The 19206-nt window shown below is 43.0% G+C and overlaps 1 protein-coding gene across 2 annotated transcripts in view; it reads right to left on the bottom strand.

Annotated features, from left to right (window-relative positions):
• LOC310863491 (guanine nucleotide-binding protein G(i) subunit alpha-2) overlaps window positions 1-18967 on the bottom strand; it is an 86548-nt gene extending 67581 nt beyond the window's left edge. For both annotated transcript variants that reach the window (XM_083771873.1, XM_083771872.1), the window contains exon 1: window positions 18128-18967. In XM_083771873.1, coding sequence (XP_083627999.1) covers window positions 18128-18245 — 118 coding nt within the window. In that variant the 5' untranslated portion in view covers window positions 18246-18967. The remainder of the gene's footprint in view (window positions 1-18127) is intronic.
• Window positions 18968-19206: the final 239 nt, after the last annotated feature.

The following is a 19206-nucleotide window of genomic DNA, read 5'->3' on the forward strand; positions in this document are numbered from 1 at the left end:
TGATTAATCGATGGGCGTATAGAACATTTAAGCATATGGCAAGTTAACTTAAGTTATATACTTTGATGCTGAACACTATTCGCAAACCAGAGGCCAGACAGCGGTAGCAAGTTCAACAACCACCGTTCTAATCTGTTTGACCAACCACCGTTCTAACACTATTCACTTTTAAGCTGCATACTGTATATCAGTATTTAGAATGGACTTAATTGTTAAAGCTCCTCATTCTGAATTGAGCTCATCTCATACCCTGGGGTAAAATGTTTTATTATTTTCAAATCCTGGTATAATTCATTCACCAGTCAGTATTCTTTGTTTTCCAACTCCTCATGCCATTGGTTGGTTTAAGTTAATTTGTTTGATCCAGGGATAGCCAGTAGCTCTCTGCTTCAAAACACAAGTTCATGTTTCAGCTTTATTACTTGAAGATTTTTTTTACATTTGTATTTATTTTTGGTATGTGAGTGATGCAGCACTTTACTTTGGTTTGGAGCTAAATGTTTAGCTGTAGGCATACAGTGTTATGTGTACTTGAACCATTCATTATTTAAAAGATGGTATTTCAGGCAAATATTGAAGTTATTAAAAAAGAAGCCTATCCATCATTGCCGTAGGAAAAAAATAAAAAAAATCCCATCCTTCCCACGAAAAAAATAAAAATAAATAAAATAAAATAAATTCCTTGCTACCCATCCTTCCCACGAAAAATAAAATAAAAAAATAAAATAAAATAAAATCCCTACCTACTCAGCCCAAAAATGACAGCCAATCGGAAACCAAAGTTTTTTTTTTTTAGGCCTCACGGTTTTTGGCGCAAAGTAACCACAGTATACCGCTAATCAACTTACAACTACACACTCTATATAGTATATATGTATACGTATATAATATATGCCTATATACATATATATACTAGTATATGCCTATATAGTATATGCCTGCTTTGCTGGGACCAATCATCATTTAGAGCTAGTCATACGTATACTATATACATAATCAGTAAAAATAAAATGGCAAGTTGTGCCTGATCTGCTGGGACCAGAGTACGTGGTGTGTATATGTATGACTAGCTCTTCACCCAAACTTATATAGATAGAAACTTGAATCATACTTAATAATACTAGGTGTTTATATGCATAAAGTAGGTACGGTAGGTAGCAAATAGTTACATCTAAAAATTATACATTTCAAACGTTCCTTCACAGAGATACTGAGATTTGACAGTTTACAGCGGTCGAAAGGACTTGCGTCAAGCATTAGTCATTCACAAACACACCTGACCCAGTGGCCTCCAGCCGCCACTTGCTCGCCGTAATGATCCCACGCAGAAAAAGGGAGAGGAAAAAAACAAACACTCTATAGAGAATGCATGCAGAGACGTCTCTCCATCTGGATCATCATGCTGCACTGCACGCCACTCACACTCACTGCTCTCTCATCGCTGCGTGCACGCCACTCACACACTCACTGCTCTCTCATTGCTGCGTGCACGCCACTCACACTCACTGCTCTCTCATCGCTGCGTGCACGCCACTCACACACTCACTGCTCTCTCAAACGCTGCGCGCACGCCACATACACAGAGAGAGAGAGAGAGAGAGAGAGAGAGAGAGAGAGAGAGAGAGAGAGCGCAGTGTGGCGCGTAATTCACTCAGAAAGCTAATGAATTTTGCTTTGAATTTACACTCATGATCTAAATTATAAATGTAATCATCTGGCATATGGTTACAGTATGAACTGTACTTGGGTAGCTAAACTATATTAAGGGGGGATTCATAGTATGCGTCGGGGGGGGGGGGGGGGGGGAGGTTGATCACTCACTTGCTACAACATTCTCAGTCTTTTAGGATTTCAGCTCAGATCACTTTGATTCTCTGCCGATGCTTCTGTTTCTAATTTGTTCCCTCCTTACATCTACAGCAGCCATTCTATTCTTGATCTGTGGACCTCACCCCACCCCACCCCAGTGCCCAGACAAACATTGTCTCAATCCAACACTTCATCTGGCTACAAATTCAACTCACAAATAATATCACACTGCGGACAAGTGTTCTTTTCCTTCCTACTGTACAAGTGACTTTGCTCCTGCTGCGTATAAACCTACTGTTGGTTGGGACTCGTTCATAATGGTGTTCTGTTCTTTAGGGCTCCATGTGGGGCTTCAGTCCAACTCCAAACACACACATGCAGGCCTTTGTGGGCTGGATTGAAGGGGTTAAACCCCCCCGGCTCCACCCTCACTCTGTTCTCCATCCTCAGTATTTGCCGGCTAAAAAAGGGCCTCAGTGTGGGAGAGCACCAGACTGAGGCCCCCACAGAAAACCACATAATTACAAATCACAATAAAGCCTTCAGTGCTGCGGCCCAGCTATAGGCTCAGCTGCAGCCCTCTCCCTGTGCACTCCTTCTATTCCTCCAGCTCCTCTTCTCACTCGCCGTTTTCTTTCCCTGCGCCAGCCCAGCCCAGCCCAGGCCAGCCCAGCCCCAGACCCTCTCACGTCGCCCGGCTATGCCTTCCTTTACTGCATCCCGACACTAACCCTCTCTCCCCCCTTTCTTTCTTTCATTTCCTGAGTCTCACTCCTGCCACTCCTGGCTTCCAGCACCAGAGAGTATAGGTAGGTGAAATTGGATGAGAGTAGTTTGTTTGGGGAGCCAGTCGCTGGCTGCGGATTCCTTCACCCACAAACGTGACGCGAAGCTCGGCCAATTAGTTAAGCCGACAGGTCAAGTTGGCCAATCAGAGAACTTGCAGATCCCCCCCCCCCCCCCCGCAAACACACACGGAGATGCAGTGTCCAAGATAAGATACAGACAGACATTCATGGTTTTCGGTTCGCTGAAGCCGTTAGTCCGATCGAATTGCTAATCGCACTGCGACCCCGGATCATGTGTGTGCGCCCAGTGTGTGTCCTGTGTTTGTGTCATCCTGGAGGATGATGCATGCGGTGCAGTGTGTTGCCGTCTGATGATGTGACTCAGTGTTTCTCTCAGCGGACCTGCTTCCTCATTTGGGCCACATGATGCCGTGATTAATCCATCAACAGTACAGCTCTCCTCACTACCTGCAGTAATCTGTTACAAATCACCACCACACTGCCTGGCATTCACACAGCACACGCATGCACACACCAACGTCTGCAGTGCTGCTGGAGTTCTCTCAAGAACACAGGGTTAGAGGTGTGTTGAAGTCACTGTTTCAGGGGTTCAAAAATGCTAAGACGTGGCGGCGGTGGCTCAGGGGTAGAGTGGCTGGATGGCAACCGCAAGGTTGCTAGCTCGAACCCGTGCTCTCCCAGAGTTAGTGTTGAAGTGTCAGCAAGACACTGAACCCCTAGTAGCTCCTGATGTGCTGGTTGGTGCTTTGCATGGTTATCTAATTGTTTATTGTATGGATCCCCATGACGCAGGGGCCACAGCTAGTCTTCCTGGGGTCCATATAAAATGCATACACCTTTGTACTTTCCTTGTGTATGTTTGTTTTTAAGGCTTTGTTTCCTAATGTGAGGTACTGTTGCTTGTTTTGTTTTATGTTTTTATGCGGATGAGAATTTGCATTTTTGCTAAATCTGGTGTATTTACATCGCATTTATGTAATTACCATTAATATGCATTGTCCCGTCTAAATAAACAAAGTAAAGTAAACACAAGAACACACCATCAGAGAGCCACATATGGATACATACTGTACAGTACCATTTGGATGTGCAGTTTGTGCACACACCCTCACACATTGCATTCACATATTATTACAATATGCACAGTGTGCATAGTCACTAATTAATGCACACATGCATGTGAAAGAACACATGCATAGTATACATTTACCCCCACTATCTAATGCGGAGTAGCTGACACAATTTGCGTTCCCTCTAGAGGAGGAAGATACATTGCTCATTTCATGGAGTGGCTGAGGAAAAAAACAAGCAGAGGCTAACACGAGTCACGACCCAGAAACCTTTTAGCTGGCATGATAGCGAAGAAGGAAAAAAAACACTTAAACAGAACAGAATACACAACACAACCATACAGGTCTGAATTGTCTGCAGGGGGTGCTTGATTACCCGCATCAACATTAAGTTACATGCTGCTTCCCAAGCCAGGGCTTTCATCATAATAATTAAGGCAGGCAAGCTTCAACCCAGCTTGCAGTGCCGTGTGGTTTGCCTGTATCAGTATAGAGGCTGGGAGGTCGGCCCCTGGCTTACCCCAGCTAGCCATGGATAACCGCTGAAAGAGTGATACACTAAAGCAAACAAACGCCTACCTGGAAAACAAAATATAATACGAAGCCGCCGCTCCGGGCTTTGACCAAACACAAAGAGCACTTTCATTTCAGCTTGAAGTGATGAATTTCCTACTATAAGTCAAACGCAATTACGGTTCAATTACTCGTGCAGTACGTCAGTGGCGGTCTGACACTAGAGGCAGACGGCTGGAGTCAGCTTAGGGCGAGAGTGGCGTGTCCTTGGCAAATTGCTGTGCTTGTTGGGTGTAAAATGCTGAAACCAGAGAACTGGGCAATGGCAGAACAGTCATTAGCTCCAAAATGATGCGGAGAACTCGCGTTAAGGTCTAGACACGATGCGCAGAGACAGACATCATGGTTAACTGGCACATAGAGGCAAACAGTAGTCAAATAACCCATTCTGACCGGGCAGTGCGGGCACCCATTTTGGTGTTGGCATCATGTCGTGCTTTAGCTATTGAAAAATAGCAGATCTACAAGCTCATATCGTGCCACCGAGTGGTGCGATACGAGCTTGTAGGTCTGCTATTTTTGAAAAAAAACGAAGAACGACTGACATTTTTAGAATCTGATCTCAGGTCAGAATGGGTTGATCAGACCAGTGTGTGTCCCGTGGAAACCTCGTATGAATCTGATCTCAGGTCAGAATGGGATAAATAGCCAAACATGGCATCAAGGGGTTGGAGGTAAGCTTGTGCCGATTTAAAGACATGCATGGTCGAACCGGACCAAACGGGCTATACCGATTTTAGTGATCATTCATATTCTGTGACCACTTGGGTCACACTTCTCGTCTAATAAAAGCAATAATACTTTTTCCACTCATTTTTTTTCCAGGTCATCCGTTTTGTCATCTTCAAATACATATAGTTGCCATATTGCCACATTTTTCAAGTGAGTCACTATGGCAGAAATAAAACGTCTGGGTTTCCGAGGCTACTATGGCAGTGACTCTTTCTATGGAGACTACTTTCTATACTCTATAGGTCACCATTTCTGGAGTCCATTTTGTTGAAAAAGATGGGTTTTTTCATTTTTAATGTACCTCGGATTAATAGGCTACTTACACTGGATAAGATCAACCTTGATGATTAAAATAATTAAAACAGCAGCCGCTGAGTTCAAATGTTTGGATGCCACACTCAAAATAAAACTCAAAACTGAGCCAATATGCACAATATCAGCAGCACCCTGTTCTGTTTGACCACAGTGACCAGAATGGCACAGAGCCTTAAATTAGTGTAATTGGTAAGACCTTAGTTTGTTTAGAGTCATATACATACATCCTTCCTGGGGATGACGGTTGTTATTTTCCCTGTTTGTATAAGACGCCACTCACGTTAGCTGATCATATTGGTTTAGCGGCCATTGTTGATTGCATTGGTTTGTTTGGAAATCTAAATCTGAAGACCCCATGCAGTGGTCAGAGCAGACAGGGTAGATGACATGATCAATCACATCACCGTGTGATAAGAACAGCGAGAGAAGAGGCAGATACATACCTTCACCTTCTAAAACGAGCCCTCCCTAGAAACCAATACATTTCATGGAGATTAAGAAAATGAATAATATCTCCTTTTTTCTTTTTAATTACGTATCTAATTTTCTCCAGTGGCCTTCCAGTACACTAAGCACTTTTGGTTTTCATAAGCAAGCAGGTTTGTTGAAATTGATTTGATTTAAAAAAAATAAAAACTTTTCTCAACATACATGGTCAGAGCAGACAGGGTGGATGATATAATCGATCACATCACCAGGAGGTAAGAACAGTGAGAGAAGAGGCAGAGATATACATACACCATGCATGCTTTTTTTTAATTAAACTTATTTACACACAAATCTGCTTAAATATCTATAAAGCTTCCATGAGAGATCTCATCAACATTACACTTGGAATTTCACATTTCTAGATTTGTCTGTCTCGTGGCCTTCGTGATCATATCTGCACAAGTCCAGGGAGACCTTGGCGGTGCAGTTTCAGCGGTACTCAGCCTTGTGCCGGAGAAGATATGGAGTAATCGGAGAAATCCTCATTTCCATGGACATTTCAAGGAGCTGCAATTTCCCCTGAGCGTGTGTGTGTGTGTGTCACCAGAACCTGGTGGTGTAAGATTTAATAATATACTACAAAACCAGCTAGGGAGTAGAGACCTCCTCAAATATGAAAATGCACATACAGTGTACCGCACACACACAAACTACAGTGTACCACACACACACACACACACACACACACACACACGGCAGCAACCTCCTGGCTTCTAAAATGTCTGATTAAATAAATCTTTCCTGCGAGAACACGTAATCTTTGTGGATATGAGTGTCAGTGTAACGTGGTAGCTGAGTCAGCCATCTCTGTTCCAGCTCCTCTCACACAAAAACCAAGGTGATGATGTGTTATTACCTGCATCTCTTCCTAAACCTTGCCCTACGTGACTCACTTCAGCCCAAAGATTCAGTGAATTATAATGCATCATGTGTGTTTGTTTGTGCGTGGCCATGCGCACGCCATACGTGTGTCCTGTTTGTGTCAACATTGGTATCATCAAGTGTTTTCAAATGAATATAATAAAGTCAAAAGATTAACTTTTCACATCAGCCGCCTGTTTGGCTTCAAAAAGAACAATTTTAGTAGGCTTTTTATAGAGGGATATATTACAGTATATCCCCTTTTTTAAGGGAGATATACGCCCTTGTTCTCGCCTGATGCCGACCAATGAGCCACTCCACCATTTTTTTTGCAGAGTAAAAATAGAAACTGAGATGTTTAGAGGAGGGGAGAGAGATCTTTCTTCATCATATCCACAAAGCGGTTTCGGACTTCCTTCTGCATCCCTGTCCCTAACACACAGCTCTGAGAGTGGTAGTGTGGTGGTACTACCAACACAAGCGCACACACGTGACATGGCACATCTCAAAGAGTTTCAGACTGCCTCCCACATGCCACCGTAAAGGTCTTTGCACGCTAGTGCTTTTTTTCCCGCTGCGTTTTTGCGGATCCGAAAGTAGTAGGCACTAGGCAGCGGGTATCACTAGCTGTCAGCCTGTCACCAACAACTCAAAACGGATAATATCAACCATGGCTGGAAAAAACTTTATACAGACAAAATATTCAGCTGCAGTGTGAAAACGTGATTGACAAAGTGAGGTAGATTATTTTTTTCCATTTTGTTGAAAAAGATGGGTTTTTTCATTTTTAATGTACCTCGGATTAATAGGCTACTTACACTGGATAAGATAAACCTTGATGATTAAAATAATTAAAACAGCAGCCGCTGAGTTCAAATGTTTGGATGCCACAAAACAAAATATTCAGCTGCAGTGTGAAAACGTGATTGACAAAGTGAGGTAGATTATTTTTTTACGTACTCCGAAATTCGCTCCTAATATTCGGCTGAAAAGACGCACCAGTCAGTGTGCAAACACCTTAACACACCCAGCCCCATAATCCAAAACACACACTTGCAAACACAGACCCACACTTAAATGTAGCACAGGCCTGCTCTGACGAGGGGTTAGAAAAGGTAGACACTAGAGTATGGTGTGTAGCCTGTATATACCGCAGTGCAGTGCACACACAGCTTTATAGAGATCTGCACTTTTAGGAGCAATTTTTATAGGGTGGAAAACAAAACACACCAATGTACAAAAACTCTCTATGGTCGTACTTACTACATTCTTTCCAAAACTCTTTTCATACCCTGAGGACTGTGTTCAGAGTCAGACAACAAAGAATAGTGACCGAGTATGATGAGGTATAACTGATACATGCCGGGAGGAAAAAAAAGATCTTGCACTGGTTAAATGGAAGCCATCATATTAAAGCAGGCAAAGTTACAGTATAAAGGTCTTCCACTGGGTTTTGTTTTCACTGTACTTTATATCAAAAGTAATTACTGCTGTAGCTCCTCTGTTGCTGACAGCGTAGGGCGAAATGTAGTCTTATTTAAAGTGGTGAACTCCGGTAGAACCTTGAGACGGGTACAGTACCTGGACATAATATACGGTAAGTCCAAATATTGTTCATCATTTTTATCTATTGCTTTTGTGTTCCATGAGCAAAGATCCATAAGTAAACATAACATACTCTACAGCCTTCGACTGTCCGGCCTGGTGGAGACCAATCAATAAAATGGGCCACGTAGCTACAGTATACGAGTATAAACCCACAACCTAAAAGGTTAAAAGGTTCTACCACAGTTCAATAGCACTACTAGCACTAATAGCACTAATAGAATACAGTTAGTGGTGCCTAGTACTGTATAAAGACAGTCAGTCAGCCAAGTGATACAGGATGGGTGTGCTGGTTTCCTCAACCAGCCAAACAAAGGATTAACATCTACTTCTGTTTTACTCGTTACTGCAGCCAGTAGAAAGAGGAAGTGACCGATGAAGGGGGTGGGGGGGTTGAAACAGGAAATGGCAACATTTCCATCTGCAATACAGCAAAGAACCACGGTGGAAAAGGCAAGAACAATATGTTTTTAAAATGAGCTTATAATCAACAGCAAAACAGCAGGAATGACCCAGAGTTACTTGGCTCTGGCTAAGAACCATAACGTTTTATAATGGCAATAACTACTATAACAAACCTGCTTATAAAACAAAGATCACTGATCATATAATAGATCAGCTGTACATAATGGAAGGCCACTAAAGAAAATGAGATAATAGATGGTGAACGCAGTGCTGTTATGTAACAAGTATAAATAAAGAAGTTATAAAATATAAACACAACTAGTTCACCACACAAAACACAACAAACAAGACATTTAGTTCAAGGCAAAAAAAAAAAAAAGAAGTGAGAAATTATAATCAGAGTCAATTAAAAACGGTTCATCTGAATCTCGTTTCAAGGGAAAGGGAAGGTGTGTAGGCTGAAGAAAATGATTACATGCCACGCCACTCCCCCGCGCACCAGGACCCGTGTGTGAAATGAATGCTGCCTTGCGTTTCCTTTTTGCTTTCTGAAAGGTTCGGCTGCAGAAGCAGCTCTGTGTCACATGCCATCCCTTCGCTTACTGTTGCACAGCACAGGGTCAGCCACACAGTCATGCCAAACATCCCAGTTTCAACAAGGGACATTACTGATCACAGTCACATATCACTATTGTATTCTCATCTTGTATACACCACTATGGCTGGCTTTTGTTTGTTTCAGAGGTGCAAACCACAGAGTGCATTATATACTCAGGAGCACTGCACCTCTCAAAGCAGGAAATGACAGAATAACCCAATGAGTGAAGGAAGTGAAGTGAGCTCATTTCCTGTAATGATGAGAGAGAGGAAGGGGGTGGGATTTACTAATGGTTTACAGTATGTGTATTCAGTGTATATTACCCCCCCCACACACACACACACACACACACACACACACACCCCCATGAACTGACTGCTCAGTTTGACAATCTTCAAGGGCTTTCATGGGGTAGTATTAGTATACTGTACATAATTTCCACATTAATTATTTGTGATTGGAGTAGGACTGCATCTAGAACACAACAGTGACAATACGACAATGGCCAGCGAGATCCAAGGAGGATAGTTTGACTGGCACAAGAGCCCAGATAAGATTAGAAAATATGCTTGTTTTCAAAATCTCTGTCATTGTATGTCAATGGCTTTCCACACACACACACCCATCTGAAGGGGTTTTATGGTCTGCCCTGCCTCATGCACATTTGCAGGCACACACCCTCAACCTCTCTACGACCAGAGCCTGCTTGTATCCTGTAAAGCCGAGCATGACGGTGTGTAGACTGCATTCAGCAATTACTGTACAACTTGTACAGCTCAAAAAAGAAAAAAAGAAAAGAAAAGACAAGAAAAACACAGACTGCCTGGACTTCAGTGTTACTGAAATATTCACTGTGCTATTCTTGTACTCTTTACAAAACAGTGGGGGGAAACTATGTGGTGGCGAACGAGCATGGAGCCAGCAGCTGTGGACTTCTCATGCCGACCAGTGCTTCTCCAGCAGGGTGGACAGCGCTGGCCTTTCCCTGTGGACTCACATTGAGACAAGCAGTCTGCAGGAGCAGGCTTTATCTTCAACAATGCTCCCCGAAATTGCAGGATGAACCCCACCCCACCCCAAAACACACACACACACACACACACACACACACACACGCACACGCACACGCACACACACGCAGTCACACAGCTAATAGGGCAGCACAACTGTTAAGCATCGAATAACCAAGATCACGTCACATAAAACCAGTAAACAAGGCAGTAGCGTGCCTATAGACAGCGTCCTCCTCGTGGCCTGTATGTCGGCTCCTATTCTCGTTGAGATTATGTACAGTAAATCACAACACGGTTCTTGTACAGCTCCGTGAGATTTCATGTGACTGGGTTTAGAAAAGGTCAGGCCAGCCGTTCACATGGGTTTGTTGTTTATACCTGTGATGAAGCAAGCAGGTCAATGTGACTCTGCTTCTTCGAGCGAAACCCTGTATAATCAGCCGACTGTAATTATACCAAACACCCACTGAGAACTCACCCACCAGCTATAATGAGAGGGAAGCTGTGTCTATGCAGCGCTGACCACAACATGGACAGACCGGCAATAAGGCCCGTCTCCTCACGTAGTCATCAAGTATGACGTTTTGTTCTATACGGGCAACTCTACTGCAAGCTACTGTAGCATGTTGTTGTGCAGTCTTTTTCAGGCACGTTGACAAAGACTTTACTTCATCCTGCTATACATAGATTGATATTAATCCTAGGTTCAAGGTTGTACTTTATCGTTACATCTTGTGTACAGGTACATAAAAGTACAACTTATTTTTGTTTAGTTTCCTTCAGACAATGCAGCACCATAGATGAACAACAACAACAACAAAGATAGAATAGAGTGCAAAAAGAATAAAAGATTCATAATGTACATGTGCATTTCTTATTTTAATTCATTGTCCCTGTAGTAGCTGCCACCTGACTTTGTGGAAACAACTTCACAGTATATACAGTGATATATACAGCAGATTTAGATTGGTGCAGTTCAAGCCTAATAACAGAGGTGTGAGGGATTAGGGAGGGTCAGGCATGGGCTAGAGCTTTCCTTCGCTCTAGGTCTAAATATCCAAGTGAGATATTCAGTGGGACTTTCTTCTTTCATTTTTCTTGGAACAAACACGTTCCAAGTCATTTCTGGTGAAGATTACACCCCTGCAAAGGCAGGAGAAGTAGGTACAGTAACATGTCAGGAGAAACTGACTAACAGAATCAATTTACCAGCAAAATACATAGCAGTTAAACACCTAATCACTGACTGCTCGTAGCTGATAGTAGGGTAGGGTCATGGAGAGGCTAGAGCCGTCTGCTACTCTATCTACTCCACCACCACAGCTTTCACTCTCTGTAGTCTGATGGATGGAGTTCGGCAAATTGTAGCAGCAGCCGGTCTGGTCGATACAGGTTCTCTCCCACTCTCTGATCAATATTGAGTGTGTTGTTCCAAGCTCAGAGAAAGCAAGTTAATCAACACGTTTAAGAAAAAATAATGGTAACCGTTTGTTTCGCCGCCGCCACCCCTACCCTAGACTCCACAGGAGGAAACGGCTCTTGCAGATGTGTCACACCACTTACGATTTAATACAATTTGTTATCTTGTGCAGTGGCAATCAACTGCCTTCTTGATTAGCCATGGAGAGGAGACACACGCACACGCATACAAAATGATTGAGCTCTATTGGAAGAGATGGTAGTCTGGAAAATGTGTGCATCAGACTTTTTGTCTCAAATAGTGTTTTGACAGTGTTAGATGTTGAGCACAGTGGTGCTTGGCAGTGTTGCCAACTCCCGTGAGAGAAATAAGCCAACCCAGTGAACCCAACTCCAGGCAAAAACAAGACAAATCTTGTGAGAGAAATGAGACAAATCTCACCTCGCCCAATAATATGGTCATATATATTCCTAATAAAACAAATAGATGCATATCTATATAATTACTATGTAGGTCATAGCCCGGAGGGGCAAAACATTGTTGTATTTATAGGTTGAAATAAAAAAGACGGGAGCAGAATTATATCGTGTGCGGACATTCCACTTTTTTCTTCATTTGGTAATTTCTTTGGATCCAGCACCGTATTCTGAAACTGGGATGTGCATATCGTTTTCCTCCTTTACATTGGATATTTATTATTACATTTCACACATTCTTTAGCATGAGCTTAATAAGTAGAGGCACCAGACCGATACTGTCACTCAATGTGATTCACACTACCCCAAACATATGGGGAATTATGAAATGTTGGCTTGTTAGATTTGCCAAAGAAGCCACAGCATTTACACGTTAAAAAAATGCAACTCTGGAAAAAAACAAGCCAAACGTTGGGGGAAATAAGCCAAACTGGCAACACTGGTGCTCAGTTGGGAACACAGGATGTGTGCCTACCAGATTGGAAGCTGAGTTGCAAATCAGCTGGGCAGCGCTGATCGGCATACATATATGCACATTTAATCTATTCACCAAAGCTGATACATGCATCATGTTTGACACATTCAACACAGCTGATGCATAAAATAGGAAAGAGAAAATGGTTTGGTTTTATAGCATCATAGGCTCTACAGAGATAATATTATATGCTTAGCCAAGACATATTTTTAGCATATTCCCCACCCCAAGGCGTGAGTGATGTAATGTACAGTAGTTGTAGCCTCGCCTGTCTGGTTAACTATTTGATGCCTTCATCTGTGACTAAAAACTGCTGAAGGCAATACAATACATACAGCCTTGCACTATGATTTGCAGATGTGACCATGTGACTTGGAAAAGCCAAATCCCACGCATATTCCCACATCCAAACAATAAGCATGTCATACATTGAAAATGCATGAAAGGCATGTAGGATCTATCACATCATAGGAGGAAGACCTTTCATTCCTATTGGAAATGAATAAGAGAACAGCCGTGTCAGTTGTTTTTTTCAAACTCCAAATAGACTGTAATTTCTGCTGAGAATATGATCAGCATCCCTCAGCTATAGTCCAATAAAGCTGTCCTTTTGTTTTCCTCTTGTTCCATTAATCACGGCATCCCCATCAAGCAAGACAGCTGCAGAGAAAGATGGTATATTCCACTGCAACACACACACACACGCACACGCACACGCACACGCACACACACACACACACACACACACACACACACACACACACACACACACACACACACACACACACACACACACACACACACACACACACACACACACACACACACACACACACCTTAATGTGCACTTTTCCCCGGGTCTTCTACAGTACTACAGTACAATGCCTTGGTTATGAATGTATTACACAATTACAAATCACCATCCTCTGTGACCACACAGTGTGCATTCCTTATGCCAACATGTTTACATAACGGCACGGCTCATCAAGCCTGTGAGCAAATGTGTTTCTCTGCATTTACATGAGGGTGTGTGTGTGTGTGTGTGTGTGTAGTGAACTGTGCATCAGACATGTTCACACAGACCAAGCTACTATTCTTATACACAGTAAAAGCAGTGCACGCTGCCAAGTGAACTTTCCATGTCTACTGAACTGAAAAAAGATGCTAGGAAAAAAGAAGAAAAAAATAAAGCAAAATGAATGGCAAACTTAGTCATGACTCATGTTTAGTTGGAGAAGGGGGAGACTATTAAATACCAATCAAAGTCTAGAATCTGAAGGGAGGCCACTGAACAAGGGCCTGCTGATAATTGAATGCATGTATAAGCCAGTAGGAGCTCCTCTGTGCTGCATTAACTAATGGCTTCCTCTAGGGATGAGCCACAACACAAAACAATCAAACAGACATCTTTTTTTTTCCTGCAGTGTAATTGGATGAAAGCAGTTGCCAGTTACCATGGAAATATCCAATCCCATCTACTTGTTTACACCAGGTAAAGTATGGAGCACCCGTGTTGCCCCAAATTGCTAGTGGTTAGACTCCCTCGACTGTACTGAAGGAAGGCCCTGATTCAGAGATCCATCACTTCCTTGTTTCTGTCAAAAGGTCTATAAATAGCAGCTCTGCCTCTCCTTCATCTGAAGCCCACAGCACTTCTCTCAGATTCTGTTAAATTTGCTTTAGCAGATAGGGAGGGAGGCAGGGCGCGGCAGGGGGCGTACCATTCCAAAGACACACTATATTTGTCAGGCAGGATGGATTTCGCCTTTCCAAGGCCATCGGGATGAACTACGTCAGATGCCTTGGATAAACGTCCTGGAAAAACATCAAAACAAATATCCAACACTTTGTCTCTCACTATCACCATCATCCCCTATAGTGTCTCTGGGGTGTTTTCCTGCAGACAGACACTACCGTTGGCTGCCTCTGGGGTGTTTTGAGTTGTAGGTGTTTACACTCTGGACATTGGTGTGGGGGGAGGAGGGGGTTAGTGGGGGAGTGAGGTGGAGTTTTAGCCAATAACAGCGCGAGGGTGTGACAGTGTGTTCAACCCCAGTCCCCTAAAATATCTTCGTTTTACCAACATTGTTCATGTGAAATAGTACGGGAAGAAGTTGGAGGAGGGGAGGGATCCGACAGAATCCCCCACCAAATCTCCTGGTTACATCAATATCGTTCATGTGGGTTGTATGTGCTTATTTGATGAAATGGTGGAAGTCACTATAGTGAGTCACCACCGCCGGATGACCGCAGCTGCCTGAGCCTGCCTGGCGGGTTGAAGCGTGGACCGTGGTTGCCGTCGGCGACAGGCGCGGCGGAGCTGACGGTGATATTCTCTTTCCTAGCATGGTTGTGAGTGACCACCGGTGCCTGCCTGGTTGAAGCCTGCATTCAACCCGTGCAAGTCGGTCACAACCATGCTAGGAAATAGAATCTTGCCAACGGTGGCTCGCCGCGATTTTGATCATTACAATGAATAACCGTGGACAAAGTAGTTCACATGAACTATGCTGTAGTGGCTGGGGCATTTGAGGGGCAATATTTATTTTATATGCACCGATTACAAATAAAAGATTTGCGTGCAGGAGCATCTCAGGGGCTGGGTGACCACAGTTGACATGTCAACTCAATTTCATTGTAACTAAGATATTCAATAGAAATTAATACTTTTTTTATTACATATTTAGCCATTACGAGCGCAATTATCCGATGTGCCAAGGTGAGCAGTAACAACAACCCATAAGTTACCTGGCTCTGCCAATAGAATGACAGGGGGAAGGGAGGGTGGAGCCAGATTTGAATCTGTTTGGAAACATCACTTCTGTGTACAAACACTGGAAGTTGTCTATATCTCCTTTAAAGTGTATTAATCATACTCAAGACAGCAAGCACTACTCCTGTACCATCACTGTAAAAGAAACAAAATAAACCTAAAAACTAAAACATCTGTAGTATAATGTGAGACCACAACTGCCACAGAAGAGGTATCTACATTTCACCTGACAGACAGCAACCCTAGTAGTTTCTCCACAAGATGCTACAAGGGATTTTTATAATCAGACTGTTGCCGTCACACGCACTGACAATCTGACATGTTGCTGTATTGCGCAAGTCAAGTAGAGGAAGACATCTTTCCTTGCATGACAAGCCCTCTTGCACAAGATTGGATTTCCAACGCATCCTATAATTCCTGTCAATCCCTGCACACTGCACAGTATCACTAATTACTGATATGAACTCGGCAGGGGAGAGCAGACTGTGTAATTAGACTTCAAACCAGGGCCAATACTTCCAAACCAGCCATTTCACCCAGCACTGTAGAGACAATAACACAGCAAGTTACAGTCTGAGACTCTGAGTGCGGTCTGAGACAGAAATTGATTAATCAATTTAGACTTTCTTTGACACTCATACATAAAAGGAGCCATTTGTATGTACTATGTGACTCATTTATTATCAATAAACACTTTAAATTTCATCAAGCTATTAAAATAACAGTCAGTCAGTAACCGAGTAGCTGTAACTGTAATACAGAACCTTTATTTATCAGAATGCTGGTGCCCAGTATTGGGCACCAGCTTTTCCTTACTTCTCAAAGGTACCAAATGAAAAACTACACACTACACAGTCACTAATGTGTTTTTATGCGTTTTCTAGTCTAAAGTCTAAAGAATATTAATAAAGAAGAACTGCTACTTCCTTGGTAAATGGTAAATGGTGCATTTATATAGCGCCTTTATCCAAGGCGCTTTACAGAGATTGTGCATTACATTCACCCATTCACACACACATTCATACACCGATGGCAGCGGAAACCATGCAAGGCACCAACTAGCACATCGGGAGCAATTAGGGGTTCAGTGTCTTGCTCAAGGACACTTCGACAGTAACTCTGGGGGAGCCCGGGTTCGAACTGGCAACCTTACGGTTACCATCCAGGCACTCTACCCCTGAGCCACCGCCACCCCTTCCTTGTTTAGAAATGATCCAAATTAAATGTAAATACTTTAAATCAACAACAAACAATGTGACAAATCTACGATGGACAGAGCGTGCATGTTGTCAGTCATACAGCTTAATGCTTTTAAATCAGCAGTGACTGTGACTGTGAGTGTGAGTGTGAGTGTGTGCGTAGTCGCTGTCCAAACAGCTAATTCATTATGAAAAACAGTAACAGCCATAGTTTGACACAGTTGACAGACGAACAAACCACTGACTGGCAGTTTCATGTTAAAGTAGCTTCAAAATACAGAATCATAAAAACAATTCAATGAACAACTGGGTTACAATGTGCATTGTGTCATTCAAGGTTGAAGATTATTCTGTAGCACTGCATTTAGAACCATGGTACCACCTGATCAAAAACAGAAGTCCAGCTCTGTCTAACCTCTAATCAATCTAGGCCAGGCCTATACCAAACATGTGCCAAAATTACACAGAGAATGTACCATTGGCTGAAACTGCAGCTCTATAACATTTTCAACAGGGGCTTGTGTGTTTTCAGTACAAACACACCAAAGACTCACAGAGTCACCCACAAGGGCAGCATGTAGCCTAACATCACTGACAGAGGCAAGTGACCAGCAACTAAGTGACCAGCAACTTTTCTGCCGAGGTGCCAGACAGCATCACCACGACTGTCACTACATATACATCAGTATTTTTGACAGCCCACTTTTGGATGCATGATGAGATGGGGCTGGCCTTTGATCAAGACTATCATAGATTTTTATCGAGTCTGGCTTTTACTTTCATATCCACGATAGTCTTGATCCAAGGTTATTAAAATGGGGCAATGTGTGAGGCCACATCACTGTTCACTGTTCATAAAATTGTTGCACTCTCACCTCACCCCCCAGGCTACAATGTTTTCATCATGTCATCCCCATGTCATTCCAAATCTCTCCAGCAGACATGTCAGGGACGCAAGTAACCACAAACAAACATCAGCAAGTGGATAGGTCAAGCATGTCAAGGGTATCATGAATGATGCCCCCATGAGATAATTAACTCTGTAGTAGTGGTGTTGAGGCTGCAGCAATGCTCTTTGCATTTAGGGGTTAATTTAGGACAATTGTTGTATAAGTCTAATTGCAGCTCCATCGATCCATAAGATAGAGGACAACGTAACTGATGCCATTGCCACTGATGCCAACCACACCACAAGCAATCATTAATGCCCTTTGGTGTGCGGCGTGTTCCCGCTGTCTATATGTTTAGTTTAACTTCAATTGCGCATAATGCTCGTGTTGTCTGTGGAAGTGTAGTGTAGGTCTGTAGGATACTTAAATGAACGTGGTATATCTCTTGTGCCAGGTTGCAAACCCATATAATAAATATATAATAATGCCGGCTGCCACTTTACATTTCTTTCTTTGTACACTGGCAATATCCGATCCCAACAATGCAACTTACTTACACAAGTGTGTGTGAATCAGAATGAGCAGCAGCAGGGTGGCTGTGAAAAGGGTACTTACCCAACAGCAGCAGTTTCACCTCTCTGGATGCCTTCTCTCCATCCTCTCGAAGGTTTTTGTCAATCATTTTGGACCTCTCGGCCGCGGCTTTATCTTCCTGACTCACTGTGCACCCCATGGTTCCTAGTGCGCGCTTCAGGACTGCTGCTTTTTGGTCAAGTATCACCCGGGAAATGTGTTGAGGACAGTCGCCGACTGTGTCTCAAAGCTTTTTATCCCCCCCACCAAAAAAAATAAAAGCTTCCCCCTCAGCAGCTGACACTTTGACTTAAGTTGAGCGGTTCAACTTCCCTTTTTCTGGAGAGATCCACGAGAGAAAGGAAAAATAATCGCAAAACGAATTCAATAGTTTCTTAATTCAATGTGGACTTGGCAATGACTGTTAAAAGATGTTCCAAAAGAGGTCGTTGTCCTGTCCAGTGGTCAACAAGCCAACATCAGTGACCTACCCGCCAGTCGCTGTCGTGCGGACCAAAAAAAAACTTTGAAGGACTTTAGAATAGATATTTTTTAATTTGAACAAATGAGTAGATCCTATAACCTAGGTTACGCACGAAAATGGGCCGCGAAGTTCAGCAAAAGTATTCCAGCTGTTGAAATCGCCTAGCCCTAGAGATGGATTCCGAATTTCCGAAGCCAGTGGGCTGCTGTTGAACCTAAATTTAAATACCCACTCCACATAAGCTATGCGCTTTTTTTGTTGCCCACTTCCCTTCTTTCCTTTAAACAACACTATAAAATGCCGTTATGCATTCTCTCTTGCCGTTCAGATTGATCACGTTTCAACTAGCCACACCCGTACTAGCCGCTGTGAAGTTCCCCAACCAACGCCGACAACACACAGACGGACACAGCGCTGTCTGTCACCTCCCAGCACAGCAGCGCCCCTCGACAAAAAAAAACGCCCACTCCAGTGGCATCATGGGAAGTGTAGGCTAGCTGATAAAACCCCGTTACAATTCGCCTACAGGTGCATGCCCTGAACTTGAAATAATAAAATTATAATAGGCCTAATAATAATAGGCTAATAATGTTAGGTCCATAGTTTAACATAAAACATAAATACATTATTATTATTA

This window comes from Protomyctophum parallelum, assembly GCF_964188405.1.
Source record: "Protomyctophum parallelum genome assembly, chromosome: 8".
Classification (NCBI taxonomy): domain Eukaryota; kingdom Metazoa; phylum Chordata; class Actinopteri; order Myctophiformes; family Myctophidae; genus Protomyctophum; species Protomyctophum parallelum.